This window comes from Passer montanus, unplaced genomic scaffold (genome assembly GCF_014805655.1).
Source record: "Passer montanus isolate IOZ18808 unplaced genomic scaffold, ASM1480565v1 scaffold45, whole genome shotgun sequence".
NCBI lineage: Eukaryota > Metazoa > Chordata > Aves > Passeriformes > Passeridae > Passer > Passer montanus.
The window spans coordinates 7,126,631-7,150,682 of NW_024369373.1; the positions used below are offsets into that span (position 1 = coordinate 7,126,631).

Below are 24,052 nucleotides of genomic sequence, written 5' to 3' on the forward strand. Positions count from 1 at the left end.
ATTTATTCCCCTGTATGGTAGCTTTGCTCCTGTGTCAGAGCAGAGTGGTGAGGAAATGTAACTTTTCCTGCATGGGATGGTGCTGAGGGATTGTGTCACAACTGAACGTTGGTGGAGGTTTTTAGCATTTCCAATAATGAACCAACCAACCAATATGTAAAGTGACAACCTATTAAAGCTCCACATTAAACAGCCCCTAGAAGTTTCTAAACTTGATAATTACATCTATGCTAAGAAGCTTTTGAGCCATACCAGGACAGTGACTGAAGCAGCTATATTGTTGAAAAATAGGCTTTAAAACAATGGATTCTCATGAAGTTTGGCAAACAATAAAAATGAGATTAACTGAGAAGTTGGTGGGATTACTTTTTTGAAGCCTTCAACATATTTTCACTATTTAGCCTCTTGTGTAATTACAGCATGAGAACTGCAACATTTGGAATTCCTTTATTATTGAAATATATTTAATAACAGGGTTTAAGCAGATATTGGCCATCAGTTGAGCCAGAAAATAAGACTTCCTTTATAATTAGAAGAAAGTATTCTTTGGGTTTAAATCCCTATTTAAATAAAACTGTTTGTCACAGAGACTCTTCAAGAGAAGGACAACATTTGATTCATTCTGAAGTATTGAATATGTTGGAGGAAGAGAATGAATAAGGAGAGAAATTTTCCTTTCATTATTTTGAACCGAAATAAATGTTAAATAGAAAAAGCCCAAAAGCACTTGGCACTTTAGAACTTGGCTATTTTAAAAAAGAAAACAACGCAACAAAACTTGTTTTATAAATAAAAAAGGCCCATCCATTTAAAAGGTCTTTTTTAAAAAAAGAGGAAGCACTACATACATTTAAAAGACAAGCTCAACTGAATGTATAGAGAAAAAAAAAATCAGAGGTAATGTCCAGAGGTAAACTCTGGGTTGGATCCAGCAGAGAAGCTACTGCCTCTGAAAATTACTGTAGACCTAGTGATAAATAATTACAAGAACTAACTCAGAGCTACTGAATGTAGTGATCACTTGAAAGGTACTACAGTAACAAGTGACCACAGAATAAGAACAGCACCCAAATGCAGAGTTTGTTCTGTATCTTCTACTTTGCATAATACTACTAGAGAACAGAGCTGGAATAGGTTTAGAGAGCTAAAGTATACTTTTAATTTATTTAACAAAATCTTACTATGTTTTGGTAGGTGAATCCTGATTAAATTATAATGTTCACAGTGGGGGAGTAAAGCCAGATTGGTTTTTTGTGCCACTTGGTAATTATATAATTTTAAAATTATGCCTTCTAATGTATTTACATTCTTCATTTGGAACAAAATACAACAAAAATATTAAAGTCTGTCTGTTTGGATGTAACTTTCATGCTTAGCTGGAAAAGTCTGCAGAGTGTGGATCGTATGATTCCATTCCAATTGTTGGATTGGGAATATCTCTTTCATGCAGTACACTGTGATATTAAGCTGTGTTCTGCACTAGTAACTGAACAGGAATTATATAAGGGAATATCTCTTTCATGAAGTACACTGTGATATTAAGCTGTGTTCTGCACTAGTAACTGAACAGGAATTTTCTTCCTGCTGCTCTTCAGTGTAATTAAACTGGTCAGAAAATGACATGAACATGTACAGCAAAGACAATGTTCTTCACCAAGAGAAGGAACTAAATGAAAATGAAGCGCTGAGTCTTCACTTCAGAAGGATGCAAACTCACATCCCAAAGGACAGTATGGCAAGATAGCTAATGGCATGAGGACAAGGTTAAAATTGCTCTTTTGTCATAACTGAGGTGTACTCTTTCCTTAGATCTAAGAGTGCTCAGGTGTTGTTGGTTTAAAACAGGTTGTGGCATGAATATCTGAAGAAGTTATTACTGTCAGAAAAGTTTAATTCACTTCTTCACAATAAAAAAGCACTTAACTTATGCTGATTGTTCTTTTCCTCTGCTCCCCCCTCCTCCACTTCTGCCTATAGCAAAACTCACAAGTTTTGGTCATGTAGGGATCTCATGGCACCAAAGGATGCAAGAAAACTTAAATGGAGTCTTTAAAGATCATTTGAAGCCAAGTAATAGAAGGGAGGCATTGACAACAGAGAGCAGATGTCTTCCCTCACAGAGTCAGTAGATAAGCTCTGGGCCAGCCTGGTCCAAGCATAAGTGAGGGAGCTTTGAACTTGACTTTTCTGTATTCTCAGTTTAGCTGAACGTGGGCTTTTTCCTTGACCTGTTGGTTGTCATATTGTTAGCCAGTGTTGAAGCTGTAAGGGAACAGAAGTGTTAAATTACATCATTGATTCAAATTATGATGCTGACAGACATTTTTTGACAAATCTGGAGTTACAAAGAAGTTTCAAAATAATGGATAGATTATCCACTCTGTAACTAAATTTCTATGCAGTTCAGTTTGCAATGAGAAATGTGCTGAATGTAAAGGCTACTCTGTCAGATCTCAATTCAGTTTTAGAATTCAGAACTGCCAGACATATATGGGAATAAAATATTTGTATTTGTTTGGCAATGTTTTGTTTACAATCTTTAAAGTAGGCAGTGTTTTGTTTACAATCTTAAACACTGTGAACAAATCACTAAATCTGCTTTAGCATTAACAAAGCCATCCCTACCTGTTCATTGAAGGTGGCAGCAAATTTAAATGCTCTCATATTTAGCATGGTTTGAGGTAACTTTTGTAGTTTACTTCTGAGGACAACCTTTACTAATTTGTGAAATTAATTTGCTATGTTTTGGTCATATCAGAAGACCAGCACTGTGGAGTGGCTGTTTATAGCCCTTTCACACAGGAACATCTGCCCTGGAAACACTGAGTAACAGCAGGAACAGTAAATTATCTGACAACTGAGGGTAGAAACAGAAGAAAGAGAAGGCAGGAAGAGGTGTTGTGCTATTTTATATTCTTGGCCACATCAAATAAATGATGGTTATGACACAGGAAGCCTATTTGTGCTTTCATTCTGCATCCCATAAATCTACACAGATGATTTCCTTTAAAAGCCAAAATATCTTCAAACAATATCTTTCAGAATAAGCAAAAGCCAGATTTATTTTTTCAGTATCAACATACAAACCACCACTATAAAATCTGGGTCACATTTTGTGGAGGTGTGCATAATTCCAGTTGCTTTCAACTTTGAAGACAGAAAGTGGTCCAGCATGAATGCTGATAAGTGTAACAAGCTTCACATTTGCATCCTTTTAATCTTTTACATAAAGGAGTTTATTTCAATAAGCTCATTTTATTTGCTAAAAGGAAATCAGTGTTTGGAAACCTATAGCATATTTTCCATGGCTTATGAAGTCTCCAGCAGTGTTTTCAATCAACTCTAGTCCTGTGGGGAAAGCCAATTCCACATAACCTGGTACATAATTTCATGACATTATAGGTAAGCTCTGACACTGGATATTTCTTTGATGTTTACCATGTGCTGTGGGACATAATTGCAGTTTCAGAAACATGACTTCAGCTTACTGTGTAGTAACTGAGTGACAGGCCATGACCTCTTCAAATGCACATGATAGTTTGTAAATACCTTTGTTTATTGGTGAAATCTCACTGCATTCAAACACAAACTAAAATACCAGATTCAAGTGATCTGCAAAATTAAGGGCTCTTCTTAGTCAAAGAAGGAAGGTCCCAAAAGCTTTCCAAAATGGTTGATGTATGTGACTGAGCCTCCTATGTCTTGTCATGCTGGCAGAAATAAAGAACTACAGACCTGCTAAAGCATCCAGCATGAGGAGATTGGTGCAAAGCTGTAGCTGTTGTTAAAGACAGGGTTGGTATCAGGAGAAGAAGTATGTGAAAGTTGTACTAACCTTAAACTGCCTGACATTTCCTTGGGCCACAAGTTGGTGCTCGTTTTCAGGTGTGATGCAGTAAGCTAGTCTCTAAACCAGACAGGAAGAAGAGGAAAAAGTCAGCCATATGAAATGGGATTATGTTTGTAATCCCCAATCTATAGTGGGGAAGGAGCATGAACTTTATTTAAAATGGTAACTTAAATCTTTAATATCACTGCATCATGTGCCTTTGCTCAGTCACTGAGAGAATAAGCCTATTATAAGCCCTTGGGTGTTAGCCTTTAATATAAGAAGCAACAGTAGAAAGTTTATGCAAATACTAAGTCCAAATATTTAGCAAGTGCATATAGAAAAGAATATCAGGAACAGTTGGTATCACAGGCCTCAGATCCCCTAAATTCATGCTTTTCTGTTAGTGCTGTGAGAGAATTGGCCAGTCCCAGAGTGGGAGAGGAAGGAAGGACTGGTATTTCCCAGCTCATCTCCCTTGTCTACCCCATTATGGTGCCCTTTGAGATCACATGTAGATTTTGGTTTATTAGGAACTTTCAACCAACTTAAGGAGTTACAATTAGATTAGGTTCATACCTTTCCCCTCAGTTTGGGGCATCATATTGGAGCTAGTGACTTGGATGTCATGTGTTATCCTTTTTCCATAACACTCGTGGGGAAACTGGGGAGCTTCTCTTTGCAGGAGCTCTAACAGACAAACCAGAACTTGCTAACAGTACAGATGAGTGAGGGAATGTGATTTTGACCAAAGGCTTCTGCATCCCCCATCAGTAAACTTGAGCAAGAGGGCAAAAGACTGATGGGCCAGTACAAATTATTCTTTGAGACTCAAATGCTCCTAGAAAATGTGTTTGTAACTGTACCCAGGATGGGGAAAACAGAGGGTTTACAGAATTGCAGGAAATGAGATCTAGAAATTGTGCACAATAGTGAGATGGTAGTGCTGATGAAAACAGGGCAGTGAGGAGTTCCAGCTTTGGGGCACATTTCTGAGGTGAACATTACATGTGATTGCTGTAATGTTTCAGAAACAATTTGTTCCTTTGGGTTTGCTGGGTCAGTGTGAGGGGGATGTGACCTCTCTATGTAAAGGTTGAGATCCTACTTTCTGCTTAATTCTGTGTGTGCTGTTTGGTTTAGTCATTTGCCTAAGAGCATCAAAATCTTGCTACACCATTGTGTGAGTGTAGCTGTAGGAAAGCAGAGCAGCAGAACTAGGTGTAAGTCAGTGGGTCTAGATAAGGATATAAAACTGTGATGTGATGGGAAAAAACTCAGTGCTGTGTAATGGTGAGGAGGCTTCTGAGCACTGTTAGAGGTTTTAAGACTACACATAATAGTGAGGGTATATAGACAGTGATGGTAAAGTTGATATGATGGTAATAATGATATGGCTAGTGAATCTTAATTATGTGCCATTTTGAACTGATAAATAAAAGTACAGAACAGTTTGAAGACCATACCTCATAGCTGAATATGAAGGTAGCATAGTTTGTACATTCTTTGTTCATAAACAAAAATCTAATCTGATCAATTACATGCATAAAAATATTTTTTTCACTATTATTGTGGTGCTGTCTGGAAAGCTAATTTCTGTCTAGAGATTCAAACAGAATGCAGTAATCCTACCTCAAACCACTGATCCACCTGACAGATGGATTCAAAAGGTCACTCATAAGTAATAAGTTTTGGGAGAGAAATAAACTGCCAACTTAGACCCAGCCATTTCATTTCACAGCAGCATTTCATGACATTTGATTAGTGTTCCACTTACTTCTTTAAAGGTCCCACGCACATTCATAAATTTATAGATGATATAGGCAGGCACCAGGATCATGGAGGATAATGCTATTCCCCAGCCAATGCGGTTTGCCCACAGAGGGAAGGTGTAGTCATCATAGGTCAGAGGCTTGAAATTTATTATGCTGACTATCACGACAAACTGGAGAAGGAAGTGTAAAATGAACCACAGTTTTAAGATGAAGAACCTTACTGAAACTGATTCCAGGTGTTCTTTTAGGCAGCCACCCTAAAGAGTATTTCAAACCAGCTTTATGATTTACATTCAGCCTGTTTACTTTGTGCTTCTTACTGCTTAAGCTGTTGAAGTTCTTAATGTGTTTACTAGTATTAACAGCTCATTTTAGCTGCTGTGGACACAGATTATTTGAAATTTTGAAGGGTAGATAGGTGATTGTCCAATACTGCCTCATTTAAACCAGTGTTTCAGATGTAGAAAAGGGATTCTGTAGTCAAGAAAAAACTGCAGGATCTATTGTTTTTACTTTCTTCGTTTTCCAGGAATATTAGACTTCCTTTAGAAGATTTGTACCCATTTTTCAATGAGAGGCATAATGCAAACTGTAGTATGATACATGTACTGAGGAAAGGTAGAGCAGCCTTATAGTCTGGAAAACAAAGTTGTTTTTTTGTTCCTGTGTTTCCCTGTCCTGTGCTAGATGCAAGAAGGAAAGAGTGGTGTACCACCCTACTTCTATCCTGTTAAATCCATGTGGGTTGTAAAACATGCAGCTATCCTTGATTTGGTTTTTGGGGCTGTATGTTCTGCTCTATATTTCAATTTCAAATTAAAATATTTTGAGCCTAGGGTTTCAAAGACTACCCCAGAATAGTGCGGGTTAAAGGAAGATCATAGTGTAGAATCTAGTTAGAAAAATACTAATTCTATTTTGTGATTTTGCTTGGGATTTTGTTCATAACTGCAGAAAATATAGAGAAAGATCTTCAAGAACTTCCAGATAGAAAAAAAGAAGTGTGCTTTGTGATGGCTGAGAGATGTGTTATTTACAGGTTTATTCTGACCCTTATGTTTTCAGGCTTTTCTAGGAAGGTATTGAGGCTCTTTCACCAAGACATCTTAAACTACCTGAAGGTTAAACTGCTGGGCTCTCCAGATTGTTACAACAGTCATGATAAAATGCAAATTTTCAAATGTCTCCTTGTTTGCAAAATCAAAGGATGCTTGCTCCAGCATTTTCCCATTCTGCTTGAGTCAGCCTGCTTGAAGTGCTGCAGGATATAGTTCCATACAAGTTCCTTTATAGAACTGTGTCTAAAAGGATAATTAATACAGGTTTGGTAGGCGCTTATGGATTAATTAGAGTCATAGCTTTTATATTTAAAAAAATGTGGACCTGTTCTAAAAGCCCACGCAGTGTATATTTGCAATACCAGTAATGCTTTAAGATTGCACAGCTTTAATGCAAGTAATTGTCTCCTAAAATCATAATGAGGTCAAATTTCTGTATTATTATCCTGACCTTTTGATTTACAAATATGCATAGGAAGGGATTCCAATATAAAACTCGAGGTTAGTACTGAATCTAACCTTTACACAAAGCAACCAAACTCACAGTTTGGGATTTTTTTTCTCTAATGCAATGGACCACTTGTTTTTTCCAACAGACAGCTTACAAGGTGTATTTTATATGATTCTTCAGTGTTTCATACAGCTAATTACAGGTGTTGGTGTATAGTAATTTTTCTATGGTGTCATTTCACAAACTGGGGATCCTGGTATTCTCCAATCAAAAATAAATTTCTGCTAACACAATCTCTTGTCCCAGGCTAGCTTGTTTTCCCAAGGGGATGTTTGTGTTTAATATGCAGGGGTGCTGCAGGGACAGGGAGGGCACTGCCTAAGTGTTCCCTAAGATAAGCTGCCTTCTTAAAATCATGCTAAAATGAAGGAACAGAAGAACACCACAACCACCATCAGCTTCTCTCCCACAACTGAAATGTATTATACAAAATATAACCAGCATATAATTTCAGGGAGAAAAAAAGAATTAAATTGGAATGTCTTCTATTAATCCAAACAGTTTCTGGCACAGCAATAGGTATCCTGCTCTTGGTATCTATTGTATATTTTGGGAAGCAATGCACTGGTACTCTTTTCATGATGGAATAATTATCAACACTTACCAATAAAAAAGCAGGACTGACAAACTTCCAGCAGAGTCTCCAGTAGAGGCCTGGTTTGAAGCCCATCATTTGTTGGATGTCTTCACTGAACCTGTCCACACCTGGAATGGATGCAAGCATGAGACTGGCTTCAGCCTAAACTGATGAGATGCTGGCATATCCAAAACACCTTTTTCAGAAACCAGACATGAATGACTTTCAAATCAGAAGACATAAGAAATAACAACATTAATCTCCTTTCAATGTCTAGATGCATCTTTGACATCACTATATCTGTCTTAAATGCCTGTGACCACTTAAGGCCTGTTGCAGACAGCAGCATTACCACTGAAAAGAGGCATTTCACAAATGTCTAGAATTTAAGTTGTAAATAGGACACAATTTTTAAAATAGTTATGGATTATTGTAACTTAATTCCTCTATTATTATGAGTACACTGCACTGAAAATATAAACCCTTACTTACACAAACTGCTTGCTGATAATGAGGGAGATTCATATGATTCTTAATTCATCAAAGGAGATTTCTTTGTTTCACTTAAAGACATACTTTTCAGGGTTACATTGAACACCACAGAATGTTCTTTTTTACAAATATAATTTCATATTTATGAATTTTCCAGAAAACTCAGGCAATTCTTGTTCTGTTTATTGTAAATATGTACAAAACTACACCACTTTAGAATGGGATGATTAACACTGATACAAAATAGGGAAAAAAGTATCCTTCTCTGTTTTCTGTAAAAAGAAAACAATCTCTGACTTTACACCTTAGAGACATTGGCTCTGTGCATTCTGTCAAGTCAGACTATTTGTTTATAATTTATTTTGCTCAATATGTTCAGAAAGTTTACTTATAATCATGAACCCATTATGTGAACAGCAGAAATGCAGCTTTTTTCTATGAATATTTGTTTATTAGAGAGCATGTATAGTTTTCCATAAAGATTATTTCTCTTTATGTGGATCATTTCAGCACAATTTTTGTAATTTATTTCATGTAAATAATTGGGACAGTTTGAATTAGTCCATTGTACATAATAGGATGCAAAATATTTTCAGGACACTTGAGTGTAAATGTCTCAAAATAATTTTCAGCCCCCAATATTATGTCCAGGTGAAGAAAAATAACCAAGAAGGATCTGCAAATGCTCTTTAAACTTAATCTGATTCTATTTGCAGTGCTTTCTGTGAACTTTAAAGTGACTGAATTTTAACTGCTAAGAACACTGACTGAAATTTATCATTGTGGAGAAGGTCAAAGACAAGGTCTTTGTATATCAGAATTTTATTCATATGTTTCCAGACTTGTAGGTCAGACAGTGCTTGGTGCTCAGTTTCAGCTGAAAGTGGGGGATGAGTAGGCCATGCTCTGAGGCTGCACTTTTCCACAATTTGATTTTTCAAATAATTGTTCTAAGATCAACCTTCAAGCAGAACAGAGCCATAGCTATAGATAATGGTACCTGTAGGGTTTGGTTTCAGAGATACTTCAGATTTATTATCAGGAGCTGGTTAAATACCCAGAAATAGAATATTCACCAGGAAGATGATATCAGTGTTGCACATGAGGAAAATTGGTGACATCTTAGCAATCATGACTAAGGTACATCTGCACAGTAAAGCAAACTAGCTCTCCCTTCTCTTACACACACAGTTGGCCTTTGCAAGAAGAAACTTCACAGTAAATGGTCATAGATGCAATTTGAACTAAATTTCTGTGGTTTTAGTCTGTGCCAAAATGTCAATGCTTGCCTTTAGGCTGGCTTAATATTCAGCTAGGTCATTAAGGCAAGAGGGGTCTATCAGAAAAAAAGAGGCAGACAAGATCATGCCAGATTTAATAAGTTTAAATAGCACCTGGGGCTGTAATAAGTTCTTTATAAAGCAACAGGTCATGCTGTGTCAGTAGAAACATCTGTCAGCTGCTCAAGAAAAATGAATAGATATTTTCCCAGTTATGGGGAGGCTGCAGGAAGAAAGGAAAAAATTATAAAGACAGAGGGTGTAAACCAAAATTTGACTAACTTTGGCCTGGTTTGTGAACCACCTACAAAGCTTAGCTACTGTAAAGTGCAGGAAATACTGTTTCAATAGTAGCAGAAAGTAACTTTCCTATAGAAACTGAAGAAGCCTCTGCTTCCAAGCTAAACTGTGATCACTCATTCACACTGAGCTCTTTTAGAGGGATTAAAGACAGCTGTCTGTGAAATGAAGTGCCTCCATTGTTTTGAGAGACAACAGCCTATGTGCTGCTTGCTCCATGCTGATGTTGGGTGACAGAATTAGTGCATTAAAACTAGAAACTATTCATTTGATAGATTGAACAGCTTTGTGCATGGATGCCATTCTTTCACTTCACTCTTCAACAGTTTTTTAACTGCAAGATGAAGTTTGTTTGGTTAGAAGAACGTGGTAAGGCAGAATGGATGGATAAATAAGTGGCTGAGTGAGGTAAATAGCAATGAGAATCATAATGTCTAAGAACCCTCTGAATCATACATTAGCTATAAACACTACGTCTGAATAAAAATGAAGAGGTCATTCAAAGCAAGAAAAATCTTATTGGGAATCAGGGAAACTCATTCAATACAGACTCAAAGGGAAGAAGATTTGCAGGATGCTATGACATTGGTAACAGTGAAAAGAGTTGTGATCAGCCAGGAACTAAAGTGTAAGAACAAAGAGGAGATTAGGAAGGAAAAGAAGAGACCATATTTTTTAGGTGGCTCTAGCACATCACTGCACTCTGATTGGCATAGAGTGATTCCAGTCTGGTGCCAGAGGTCAACTAAATGCAAATAAGGCTTGTTGTATTTGGGTTAAGTAAATCACTACTCCCTTTTTGTGGCATAAATTAGTATCAAATACAAGAAACAGAATTTCTGGTATCTGGTATGTTGGGTATTTTATCCCATTCTATGAAATAAAATAAATAAACTCCAAGTGTTTTACAATGAAGTAGAATATTATCTCAAACAAAAGGGATTGATGTAGGAATTATTACAACTCTCTAAACACCACCTTTATTTGTGTTGTGTGGAGAGTGCTTGAGATTGGCCCTGGGGGACTAATGAAAAGTGAAAACAGGTGAGTCTGTATTTGGGCTAATCTTGCTTTGAAAGTACCAAGTCTAAATCTGCTACTGCAAGTCATCAGGATTACTAAAGGTTGTAGAATACTGGTAAAAGGAGTAAGTCTTCTATCCCATCACAGTCCCTTTCACAAGGCCGTGCAGAGTCTCAAAGCTTGGCCCACTGAATGTCTGCATTCCTGTCACTGCTCATAAATCAGGTGAAAATCACTCTATGAAATCTGACTTGTCATGGTTTTGTGTATAAAGGCTATGGTGTTTTCCCTTAAAATGATGTTTAAGCCTGTCATGAGCACTTGGAATTTCAGGAAAGTTTTTGGACAAGCAAAAGGAGGAGCTTACCATAAAACCAGGAAACTCCAATTGCCTCCATTAGAACAGCAAACAATATTGAAGTCCCAGCTGCAAATGTGTCCAGAAGTGTGAGCACATAAATTCCACCCTGCAACAGGGAGTTAAAAGATGCAAGGACATGAAGTTACAAATAGAATAATCTCAGTTTAGTATCCACTTAACAGAAATGTGCTTTACTTGAAGCATTATCTTAACTCAAGTGTTTTAGCATGGATCTGATGCATCAGACACAGGTTCATATTTGCATGCAAAATAGTGGAATCTGACTTGCAAGTCTTCTAAAGAGGCTTTTTCTCACCCATGTCCTCACTTCACTGGGAAACAGAAACCTCAGCTTAGATTAATGAGTTCTCTTGGCACTCCTGTTCAGTGGATGTTGGGGGGAATGATCAGCAGCTTGTAGGGCAGGACCTGTCTGCAGCAGTAAATGAAGAACTTCCTAAATTAATGGCAGGAATGGAGCACTCCAAGAGTTTCCATAGGCCTTATCAGTCAGTTTATTCCTAATGCCATTTGAGTCTGCAGTGTTGGTCTGATTTCCCTTTTCCATGACTGCCTGCATCTCTCCTCCCACTGCTCCTCCTAAGGCAGAGGATGATGTTAATTCTGTCACCAGCACAGCAAGAAGCTGCTGAGCCCTGTTCAGTCTCTGGGCTGTGGTATTTGCAAACCTTTGCTCAGTGGAGACAGCAAACCTTGTCTTCCTTCACAACAGCACATTTTGTGCTTCAGTGGTTCACGACTGAGAACTGGAAATGCATTTACTGAAGGCTTGTTTGACTGATTTTTTTTTTCTTTTAGCTGGAATTTCACTTTTTGCCATGTTTTACAATGTGGTGTGTATTTGTGTAAATTACTGCTCATTTTACTGAGTTTCAGCTAAAGAGGAATGGAAAACCGTGAAATGCAGATTTGTTTCAAAATGAACCTGGATAAAGTGTGTCAGGAAACTCTTTGTCACACATAAACAACTGAAATGTTTGCAGTTGCAGTAGATTTTTGTTAAAATATCTTTTTACAACCAAACTTAATCTGATTATGCCTGTTCAGAAAGGGAGGAAAAAAGGAATTATTTTCTGTGTTTTTACCACCAATGGTAAACAGCACTTGTTTAAATCTGTAGGTGATTTTAGTCTCCATAATCAGTTGCCTTTTATTTTTTTTAAAGATGTTTTTCCTGAAACAGCTGTGCATATTTACAAAAATAGGGAGAGCAGTACTCAGGCCTCCTGTAGGTTTTTAATTCTGTGGGGACTTGTCCGGAAATGGAATGAAGTTTGGTTGTTGTGTTAGAAAATGTTGCTTATTGAATGACATTTGAATTTGACCTCTTGTTTTTGCTCTACACCTGCTCCAAATAAATGCATTTGCAATCAAACTTAGCAAAGTGAATTACCAATATGATTTTGTAAGAAATATGTTTTTTTCAGAATCACTACTTTTGAAAATAAAGCCTTAAATATTCAGGGGGAAAAATCAAACAATTTCAGGTGATGTTCTCACAAGGGTTTTCCTTTTTATTCCTTATACATTAGAAATGTTGTTCTTTAGTTATGTGAACCAATACATTTGGGCTATTCTGGACAGCTTGTGAATTCCAGTGGGAGGGGTGAACTTAAGCCTAAACAGTTGCCATTATTTAAAAGCTGGAGTTAGGTCATTATCTTGAATAGCTTTAGCTCACTTGGAGGCATTGGAATTGCACCCACTAGCACCTGTTCTGGTTCTTAATGCTGAATTTCTTCTGATATTGCACTTCAGGAGATTTTATTCCAGTTGCAACTTCAAATAAACAGGAGCATGTTCAGTTTTTAGGTATTGATAGAATTAGTATGGTATTAAAAGGATAGATATTTAAAATGATACATCTATTTTTAGAGTCTCAAATATTTCTCAGTTTGAGGAAGCTGAAGCAAAAATATTGGGGTATTTTAATGTAAAAAGAACTTTGCTATTTGTAAACTTATGCCATTTCAATAATCTTAATAATAGACATGGAAACCTTTTCTAGGGATGGAGAGAGGTTCAGCACATCTGCTTTCATGGTGGCTTCTTAAAGTTTCAGTTGTTTTCTGACAGTTTTGGCATCTTTATTAACAGGTCTCTCTTTGTCTTTTTTATGGTCAAAAAAAGAGAAAATTATCTCCTGCCTAGAACACAGTGATTTTCATTCCTTAATTAGTTGTAAAAAGCCAGATGAGGCAAAACATTCAGTCTGATTGTAGTGATAAATACAGGCTACTAAATATTCAGGATAAGTTTTCTTTGTGCTTTATGTGGTGTTAACAGTGAAAGATGTCAAGATCTGTACATGTACATGAAGGAACACGAAGAAACAAGGTGGGGAGAGGAGGTCATTACTCTACACTCCCTCCATAAGAGGTGAGTGCCTTTTACTGCATCAAGAAGAGATCAGCCAGATGGTCTGGTCACTTGAAATTCTTAATTCCTCACAGAGGTATAATCACTCTGCAGAATTCCATTAATATGACTAAAAAATCCAAATCCAAACCAAACAAACAAAAAAAACCCAAACAAATGCAAAAAGAAAGCACACAGAACCAAATAAACCCAGCAGTAGCACAGACAGTTGTTTGGAACAAAGACTTATAGGCTTGGTTGATGATAGCAAATAATCTAGTGCCAAAAGCCAGAGAAGCTTCATATATGTTAGATTAAAAGTGATGTTCTGAACAGAAGAACAAAAATCTATAATAAAATAGTCATCTGGACCTATCCATATTTCATCTGACAAGGTTAATGGCGTTTTTTAGGTAATTTTTTGATGGAAACTTTTGTTGTACTTACATTGGTAATGCAAAAAAGAGCAAGTAGGAAAGTGCCAAAAGAAACACCAAAGGTGAAGAGCTTTCTGTGCTGCTTCAGAAGGTGGAAATCATCTGCCAGGCCAGTGATGACAGCTTCCATCCCACCCATCTGAGAAGGGGAAGGCAAAAACTCTGGTTAAACTCTAGTGGCTGTCGGAAATACAGACTGAGGAATGCAAAGCAGATTGTGTAATTAATACCCAAGCACTCTGTGGTTTCTGATATTTCAGCTGTAAGTCACTGGTGATATGCAGATTTATTTTCTTCTGGCAAAGGACTGGGTCAGGGAATTGGACATCGAGAGGGGAGGTTGTCACCTCCATAGCTGTATCTTCTGAGGACTCTTAGCTGACTCAACAGAACCATAAGTAGACAGTATTTTAGGGAAAAAAAAAATATTTGAATATACTCTGGGCGAAAAGCTGCTAGCTTAAGTAGTTAAGCTCTTCAAGATATTTCTTAAATAAAGACAGGCACAACAAGCACCTAAAGGAAATATACTGAACAAAGATTCACATTAGCCATTGATTAACAAAGTCCATTTTGACAAAAATCTTTACAGACATGGAAGAATTACTACAAAGGAAGCCTGATGTAATTTTTTTGTTCACAACATGAAAGAATTTTACTTTGCTTTCTAGAAGTTAATGAGAAACATTAGCTATTGTTTTGCAATACAGGAAAGGTGCTTCCCAAATTTTCATTTAAATTGCTAGATTATGTATGTGGTTATGACTTTTAATTTCTTTCCATTAATGAAAGTATTCTGCCCCCAAACTCCAACAAAAAGCTATGAAAATTAATTTCAATCATTTATTGTAGTAAACAAATTTATTTAATATTTTGGAGAGGCTTAATTCTATGATTTTTTTGTGATGCTAAAAGACCATGGCAAGACCTGAAGTGCCTGGTGCAATACAATAGCAGTTAGCAGGTGCTGGCACAGCCTGTCCCTTTCCATGCCTTTGATTAAAATATTCCTGGTTAAAATCAGTAACAGAGAATTACCAATATAAAAAGTACTGCAGGACTTGAATTTTCTTTGGGAAATCATGATAAATCTTGAACCAGTAAATCCTTCCCCTTTTAGAAGGAAAGAACTAAACTTGGGCACAGTTCACTAGTTCACTGTATTTTAATTAGCTCCAGCAGAAAAACTTTCCTCTATTTGTAGGAAAAGTATGTTCTGTAATCTGAAGTGTCTTTGTCACTTCCATGTTTCTTTACATTGCCCTACATTTACTGCTCTTGCAAAATTAACTGTTTAGAATCTAGACACTTCTGAGCATAAATTTTCTTCCACTTCATTCTGTCCCTTTCCTACTGATCATTCATGTCTTTTCATTGTGTTAAACCCTTCACTTCATTCCTTTATATTTGTTTACAGTTGAAAAATCGCCAAGCTATATTCCCAGATCTAATCTTCCCTCAAACTTTTGTTTAAGGATGCAGATCTTATTCTATATAGACAAACTTCATTGGAGCTCAGCTGGAATCCAAAAATCCAAACACTTTGGAAATACTTAGACCTGAATCTGACCTTTACACTTCAGCCCTCACTCCACAAGATCTCATTCAGATATTTGCCAATGATTATCAAAGCTTCCTGCTGCAACCCCTTTTTTTTGTTCTTTTTCATGTTTGCTCTTTTCCATGTCAAGTCATTCTTTCCTTTTCTTGTCCTTGAAAATGATTGAATTTTCCTGAAGTTGTAAGCAATGGAAACAGTGCTTTACCATTTCCAGCAAGAAATTCCTGGATCTTCATACATTCTGAACTTCAAAAGAGAATTCCATGCTTTGGAATAGTAAGAAACCCCTACCCTACAAAAGAGGATGAAAGTTTGTCCATGATTCAGTATTCCTTAAAGACCTTATTTGGTTCTCCAGAAATTTATCAACCTTTAAGCTAAATATAACAGGATGTCTTGAGACCTGTTTGGTAGAAAAAAACAGTACAAAAGTTGTCTGGGATTTGGAATATTTTCTGGGATGAAGTTTCTGTGATCCTGAATATCACGCTGTAAAACTTATTAAAGAGCAAATACACTTGTTAGACCAGACATTTTACAGTAAGATTATAGGAAAATGAAACCACTATGGAAATATTCCGGCATGACTTTAAAATTGTGATTAAATTTACAGGAAACTCTGTATCATGGCTTGTAGAAAAACAATGGGAGTACCTTCAGGCATTGTATGTCTAGAGCAGATCAGTGGATTTCAGCACATAAAATAATCGCTTCTAGAAACCACTCTACTCAAAGTCTTACTTGTGTTTTGCAAGCAGGGCTCCAGAACCTTTTTGCAGGTTCATAGCAGTAATAGTTCATAGTAGTGTTGTTGGAGCTTTAAATAGTAATAACTGAACAGCCCCTCTGTAAAGTCATAAAAAAGTAGCAGGGAGTAAATATTTACTGACTTGTCAAAGATTTAATCTTTTCCTAAACCTCTTAATGATGGAGAGAGTCTTTATAATACAGCAAGTATTGCTATGTTGTCTATGACTGTGGAAACAGATTTAGGAAATGTACAGAATGTTTGCTTGAAATGTAACCTCCTGCTAAACGCAAATGCCTCTTTAGTTACAAAATATGACAGGAAAAGAACAATGTCAAGGCTAGAAGGAAAAATACTCACAGAACTGTCGATGCCAAGTGTAAGGAGCATGATGAAGAACACCACAGCCCAAAATGTAGATCCTGAAAGAGTTGAAATTGCCTCTGGGTACAGGATGAAAACTAAACCAGCTCCTGGAAGAGAAAAGGGAAAAAAGAGGTGTCACTTTATTATGTTTCTTATCTCCACAAAAGTGCTGATTTTAATAAAATAAATCATGACTAAGTTGACTTTCGTTTCAGTCCTTGTCAAACTCTGAGTATTGTTAAAACAAAATTTGCATTATACCAAAATATATCTAAAATGCTTTATTTATTTACTCATGACAGTTTGGTATGAAAAAAAACCCTCTTATCCCATTGTTTTCCACTTTGAATAATATTTTATTGGATTTGCAATCTTACTAGTTATTTTTCAGCTATGAAGTGGAGAAGGAATGATGGCAAGAGAACTCGTGGATGTGGTGAGAGGAGCAGGAGCTGAGACTGTGGGTGACCTGTTGCCAGGGAAAGGATTACTGAGCTGAGCTTAGCAGAACCATCATAGCCAGTCACCTGGGGCACTGAACAGCAATATTTTTGTAAGAGTCTGTCCAGTGGTTAACACCTGTTTCTTGAATGGAAAAAAACCTGTGGAGGCAAGATCTGGGGAACTTCAATTCAGCAGAGGTGAGGTGAATCAATACCATTTAGAGTTCACATTTCAACAACAGATTTAAACACAGAGTTCTAGTTCCAAGTAAGTTAATTCAGTTTACTTCCATGAGGTTTTTATACACTTGTTGCAAACAAATATAAACACATTTGCAGAGAAATGGTGGGGGAGAAGGGTTAAAATGAATATAGAATTAACTTCCTACCTTCAGTAGCTACATCCTCAATTTTGACTTTGTGCTCATGAGCCATGTAGCCCAATATGGAGAAAATTGCAAATCCTGAGATGAAGCTTGTGACACAGTTAATGGTGCTAGTCAACAAAGCATCCCTAAACATGGAGAGAAGAACAGCCCAGTGAGAAAAAACTTCAAGAACTAGATAGGGATTTTCTTCAACATTTTTCCCCCATCCTTCAGTTCACAAAGCATTTATAATATATATACTTTCTGAATTTATATTTCATTGGAAAAGTGATGCTTGTTTTTATTCCAAAATTTAGTGTTAACAAAACATCTAAATGTTGGAATTTCTCAGAAGGTGCAGAGTGATTCTGGTTGAATTTCCATGGTGGTGATTCAGCAAAACACTTAAAAACTGACTTGATTTAAAATGCATTCCTAAACTGGAGTGCAATGTAAAATATCAGAAATATAATCCCAAAGCACAGAAACACTTCTGGAAGCTGGAATCTTTCTGCTTTTTGTTCCTGCACCAATAAGATTTCATCCTGTGTTCACTGTTGCACTTAATGGTACTTTTGAAAGGCAAACACCAGCACAGTTTACACAGCTGTCTAAAGTCCAAACCTAATCCCATTCTGCTTTGGAGAGCAGCAGATATCTTGGCAGGTTCCTGTTGCTAAAATTTCACTCAGGAAGCCAGTATTTCAAGATTTGGGTTAGTTACTATGCCTACACAAAACTCACCATCATTAATATATGACTGAAGATAAAAGGATAAAACTTCTTTCATCCGCAGTCAGAGTAAAATAAAATAGTTTTGTAGCAGAAATGGAAGAATAGGCTCTTACCTGTAGCAGTTGTTGTCAAACTTATTGTAACTGGCAAATGCAATTAAAACACCAAACCCAGCTCCTAAGGAGTAAAATATCTGAGTAGCTGCATCAATCCACACCTGCACAACAACACCAACAGTGCCAGGGTCAGTTCAGCCACAAGGATACAGTGGGGGAAAAGCAAGGCAAGGGCTTTTGGAAAACCACTGGCATTCATGCCAAGGGGAGTGTGTCACATCAGCATGGCCCTGGTCTGGAATGGCCTCACCTGAGGTGGGGAGGGGGGAGCAGGAGCAGGGGAGAAGTCCTCAGAGCACACACACACTGCTGCCCTGGTGGGCTGTGCAGAGGGACAGGGACTTCTGAGATGTCACCCAGCACTGAAATTATTGCAGGGCTTTTCTCCCGAGTGACAGAAATACACTTCCAACAGCTCTTGTTCCAAGTTACTTTGGAATGTACAACCAGAAATCTAAAAATAGTTAATGGGTCAAGAGTTATAGGACATTTTCTTTCCCATACTAGAGCTTCCTTTGTGTGACTGTTACTGCACTCTACATGATATTTTCTTGGTTCAAGAGCTGAAGCGTGACTGATGTGCTGTGAACAGAACCATGCAGATTTATCTCTCAGCTTTCTCACTTAGTTGGATAAAACGTTATTTTTGTGATAGTCATTAAATTTCAGTTTAGATGCAGCTTGATAATTTTAAGGATTGTCCACCAGGGAAAACATTTTAAAAGTGTAATATTTTCTTAAGTGTCCCTCCTACCAATATCCATTTATCCAGTCAGGAGCAATGCCACAGTCCTGGTTCTCTGAACCAGAACCTGAAAATAGCCTTGGTTAACCCTCCTCTGTTGTTACACAGAGATTTGAAATTAAAATCTTCAACAGAAGTAGTGAAGTCAGTGGTGTGAATAATACTCAACATTTCTCAAAATGAGATCTTCAAAGTTTGATTAAATTTGCTAAAATCTCTGAAAGAACTATGAAAAGCACCAGATTTCATCATTCTCTACAAATCAGATCTCTACAAAATCAGATCTAATATATCTATTCAGCAGCAACTTTCTAACAGATCTCAGCAGCTTATAAGCTCCCTCTGCATTGGGAGTTTAGTGCTACACTTTTATATTTGGCCTAGTGGAAAGGAAGGGAGTGAACAGTCAAAGCATGGACTTTTTTAGAGGACTGCCACACCTGTAAGTGCCTTCACAGAGGTGTTTTGTAATCTGAATTGTTTGGGTTCAGAGTGAGATAGTCCTGTTTTGGAGTGTTGGAAAGTTAAACTGTCAGAGAAAGGGCACCAGTGCTTAGGCAGAAGCAGAAGCATGGCTACTTATTTTCAGGTTAATTGTAATTTTTTCAGTTTCAATAACAAGGGTAACAGGTTTATTAATTAGGGAATGAGAACAAAAGAATACACTTACTGTGGCTTCTTTTAATCTTCTGAAATCTATATGCAGATATGCATTTATTCCATTGTATGCACCAGGCAGGGTTATTCCATGTATTAATAAGACAAATAATACAACATAAGGCAAAGTGGCTGTTATCCAAACAACCTGCAGACAACAGAGATCCCAAAGGTTAATCAGCTGTTATAGAAGATTTAAGAATATGTAATAAGTACAGCTGGCATTTTCTTGGTTTAGTCCATTCAGTTCAATGGAGAAGCTCTTTTTAGGACGTGAGGGCAAATGCTGTTACCTGTCATGAATCTTTTCATATGTAAGTTTACAGATACCAGTAGGAGACAGTTTTGACAAACAGAAGAGAGAGTCAGTGTGTGTTAGGCTGCTGATTACTCCTCATTTCTATGTTAGTTGCTAAAAGTGCAGTCATTGCCTGATGTTAAGTGATGCTTTCATGAAAATATACAAAAAGCTCTCAAGTATATCCAACTCTAGAATTTCTGTTGCGATATTTTGTGAGGAATGTCAAAGAGTGATTTCAAATAACTTATCAGATATTTCTTTTGACATGGCATTTTATGTAATAAAACCAAAGCTTCTTATACCATTGAAATATTAGTACATTTGTCTAAGAAGAAGATGCATATTTAAGACAATTTTGTTTATTTAAAAATATTTTGTGGATGAAACCACCAATGTTGAATTGAAAATAATACATTTATAAAATTTTCTGTTGGAATAACACACAAGAAATATGATAGCTTGGTCCCTGAGGATGCCTCAAAATTTGTGATTTATTTTCTTGCTTTCTAAAATTAGGAGACTTAAAGTAGAAAAAGAATGTAGTCAAGACAGAAGGAGAATATTAGCTCTACCTTTCCTGAAGTCTTCACGCCTTTCCACAGACTAAAGAAAAGAATGATTACCACCACCAAGAGGCAGAGGGAGAGCTGCCAGCGAGGCAAGCCAAGGTCATGGATTCCACGGCTCTCGTGCAGGTGCAGAACTCCTCGCCTACACGCCAGATATACAGAAAGAAAGTCAAGTCACTGGGGGAAAAGGCTTTTGCACCTTTCATGCTGTGGGCAGCAGGAATGGGAATGGCAGCAGGAATGGGAATGGCAGCAGGAATGGGGATGGCAGCAGTAGAAGACCAAGTGGCATCACTGGCAGTCAGTGGAGGTGCTTTGTGAAGCCTCTGTTCTCTGTCAATTCCTTCAAACTATGTCCAAAGCATGTCTTAAGTAAAAGTCTCTGAAAGCAATCCTTGCTTCATAAATAGAGTGATGTTTGTCCAATTCTGCTAACAAGATTCTCAGAATTCAATTGAGAATTCAGTTCTCAGAATTCAAATGAGTCAAAAAGAAAGGAAAAACCATTGGTAGTAAGACAACTAGAATTAGTGTTTTGCTTGCAGATTGTTGTTATTGAGGAAAGAATGAAACTAGATGAGAAATACATGCAAAAATGAGAAATTAGTATTATGGGGAGAAGGCTGAGAGCAAACATTAACAGATGGAGCTGACAGAAGAATAGGGATCTATTTTATTAGGCTGGACAAAATGCAACAGAAACAAATAAATTGTTTAAGCTTTCTGATATTCTAGTCCAAGCTCTAGAAATATTTAATTAAAACAGCACCAAGAATCGAACTACATGCACTAGGGATTAGGGATTTGTGCAGAGGATCTTGGTTTATCCTAAGACTGCATCCCATGTAAGGGAGTGTAAATTACATTTGCAGTGACTTTGAGATGGTACATCCAGGTTCCCAGAGTCTCTCCACCTATCTGCAGCAGGGGCAGGAATGTGAAGGGCTCTCAGCTTGAAGCTGCATTCAGACATTTGGTTCCTCTCAAAGGAAATTCCTTCTCATTCTCTCCTTCCCTGTGCTCTCTTCTGGGAAGATTCTCCTAGTCACCCAAGAACTCTGGCACAGTTCCTGCCTTACTTCCACACTGCATTCAGCTAAAGGGAACTCATTCACCTCCACTGAAATCTGCAAAAAGCGATTCGTTTGTTAGTACCACGGACTCTGTTTAGTCTTTGTGCAGCACTTGGGTCCCCTTAAATTTGGCATCAGACCCTGAACAGCCAACAGGCAGCTCAGCTGCTTGGTGCTCACCCATAAACCCTACTAAAAACAAATTATTGAAGAGGTAGGGGGCAGCTGCTCAGTAGGACTCAGTAAATGAAGGACCCAGCCATAGTTTTAATAACAGAAATGTTGGAACCAATAAATTCTTCTCTGTGTCTTGGCTTTCCCATCTGCAAAATAAGGTTTATTATAAATGTGTGTTTTGTCTCTACTCTGAGCGATTCAGAACATTTATTATGGAAGTGGTGAATATTTGCATATAAACAGGGAACCAAACCAGGAAATAAAGAAATGCCTTGGGTTGTGATCTGAAAATTACTCTATCATTTTCACTCCAACACCTTTAAGCTATAGCCAGAAAACAGGATTTAAGAGTTTTAGGTGTAGAATTCTCTGGGATGTTTTTGTCAGACTTTCTAGGGAGCTTGATTCATCCCTGGACAGATTTATGTGATTGTCTTTTAGAAATTTGGAAAATTTTGCATAAATAGATCAAGTTTAAGGTCTTGGAGTAGGCCTCTTTTTTTCAACCCAAAATCCATCATTATTTTAATTTTCACTCCAAATATGTTTACCCAGCTCTATAAGCTCATTCTTTCTCTTTTTATTGGAGGTAAAAGTTACTTGCTTAAATTTGATGTCGTCAATAGAAGGCTGTCACTTATCTAAATTTTAGATGTGTTGCATCAGATTAATTCAGAATTCAAAAATGTCATCACTTGTCAGTAAATTAGTATGTTAACTAATAAAAGTATTTGTTAGCTAACATATTAATTATTTCTAGGAACATCTAAGTCCTTCTAAAATTTAGTAGTCTTATTTGTGAGATCAAACCCAAACACCTTGCATAAACTAAGAATCAGCAAAATGGATCAGGTGTCCCAAGCTATATTCCCTATTCTGGTAGTTAGACTATGTTTTTATGATTTAAAACTTAATGCAAATTGCAGACTGAAGAGGCTGAAAGAACTGTCAGTGTATACAATGTGCAATCTATAGAAATTAAATTGCATATGCAATTTAGAAGGCAATTTGAAGCATGATAATTGTGGTCAATTAGAAAGCTCTTCTACATCCATCTTCTGTGTTATATATTTGGGCAGGCCCAGTTCAGTCATCATTGCTGCCAGTTTCCTTCAGAGCATGAAATGTGGTTTTCCTTTACCTGTGGAAGGTTAGGCTATCTGCATGATGTGGGTAGAAGCCTTTTGGCAGAGTTTGCCAGGCTCCAGGTATTTTCATTTCACGAATAGCACCACTTATATTCAGCTTACATTCAGCTGTGTTTTTCACGGCAGTTTGTGTCCACACAGCAGGGTGAGGCAGGGCTTGTGGTACAAAACCTGTAGGGCTGAGCTGGCTGCATGCAGGCTGGGCACCAGGGTGCCTGCAGCTCTGGGCTGGGGGTGCAGGGCAGAGAGAGCAGGGTGGCTCCACATGAAGTGCCACAGGGCAGCTCTACCCTACCCAGGGCTGCTGTCTGGGCTGATTGGGTGTCTCTGGGTGCTTTGTAAAGAGCTCTGAGTAGGCACAGCTGCAATGCTGAAGGATGTCCTGGCTCTGGGACAGTGCTGTCCTACAGAGCAGCTGAGCCAGCTGAGGGGCAGTGCTCGTGTTCTGTGTGCCTCACCCCACCCTGGAGTGCTGGGCACAATCCAGGGGGATGCCAGGGGGATGCAGCAGCATCTGGGTTTTTCTCTAGATATTTCAGCTCCCTCTTGTGTTGGAGAATGGAGCTGTGTCATGGACTGCAAGTTAGATTTTGGGAATGGAATGATTTACCAGTGGCACCCTGGCTGGCTTATCAGAAGTTATTAGTTGTACAATCACAGAATAGACCAAGTTGGAAGGGACCCTCAAGGATGATTGAGTACAACTGTTACATCTGCATAGGACATCTCTAAGAACTGTCCACATCTTCCATGCCTGAGAGCATTATCCAAACACTTCTTGAACGCTGTCAGGTTTGGGGTTGTGACCAGTTCCTTGGGGAGTCTGTTCCAGTGGCCAGTCACCCTCTGGGTGAAGAACCTTTTCCTGATATCTGACATTAACCTCCCCTGACACAACTTCAGGCCACTTCCTTGGCTCCTGTCACTGTCACCACAAAGAGAGATCAGTGCCTGTCTCTCCTCTTCCCCTCTCAAGGAAGCTGTAACTGCACTGAGGTCTCCCCTCAGGCTCCTCTGCTCCAG

General features: G+C 37.8%; 1 protein-coding gene across 1 annotated transcript in view; it reads right to left on the reverse strand.

Annotated features, from left to right (window-relative positions):
* Nucleotides 1-1,505: 1,505 nt before the first annotated feature.
* SLC6A2 (solute carrier family 6 member 2) overlaps nt 1,506-24,052 on the reverse strand; it is a 54,306-nt gene continuing 31,759 nt past the window's right edge. The window contains exons 5-15 of the mRNA XM_039721353.1: nt 20,635-20,773; nt 19,775-19,909; nt 18,357-18,460; nt 17,530-17,654; nt 16,692-16,804; nt 14,033-14,161; nt 11,213-11,312; nt 7,778-7,878; nt 5,607-5,774; nt 3,836-3,907; nt 1,506-2,262 (exon numbers count right to left, since the gene is read on the reverse strand). Of these exons, the coding sequence (XP_039577287.1) occupies nt 2,239-2,262; nt 3,836-3,907; nt 5,607-5,774; nt 7,778-7,878; nt 11,213-11,312; nt 14,033-14,161; nt 16,692-16,804; nt 17,530-17,654; nt 18,357-18,460; nt 19,775-19,909; nt 20,635-20,773 (1,210 nt within the window). The 3' untranslated portion in view covers nt 1,506-2,238. The remainder of the gene's footprint in view (nt 2,263-3,835; nt 3,908-5,606; nt 5,775-7,777; nt 7,879-11,212; nt 11,313-14,032; nt 14,162-16,691; nt 16,805-17,529; nt 17,655-18,356; nt 18,461-19,774; nt 19,910-20,634; nt 20,774-24,052) is intronic.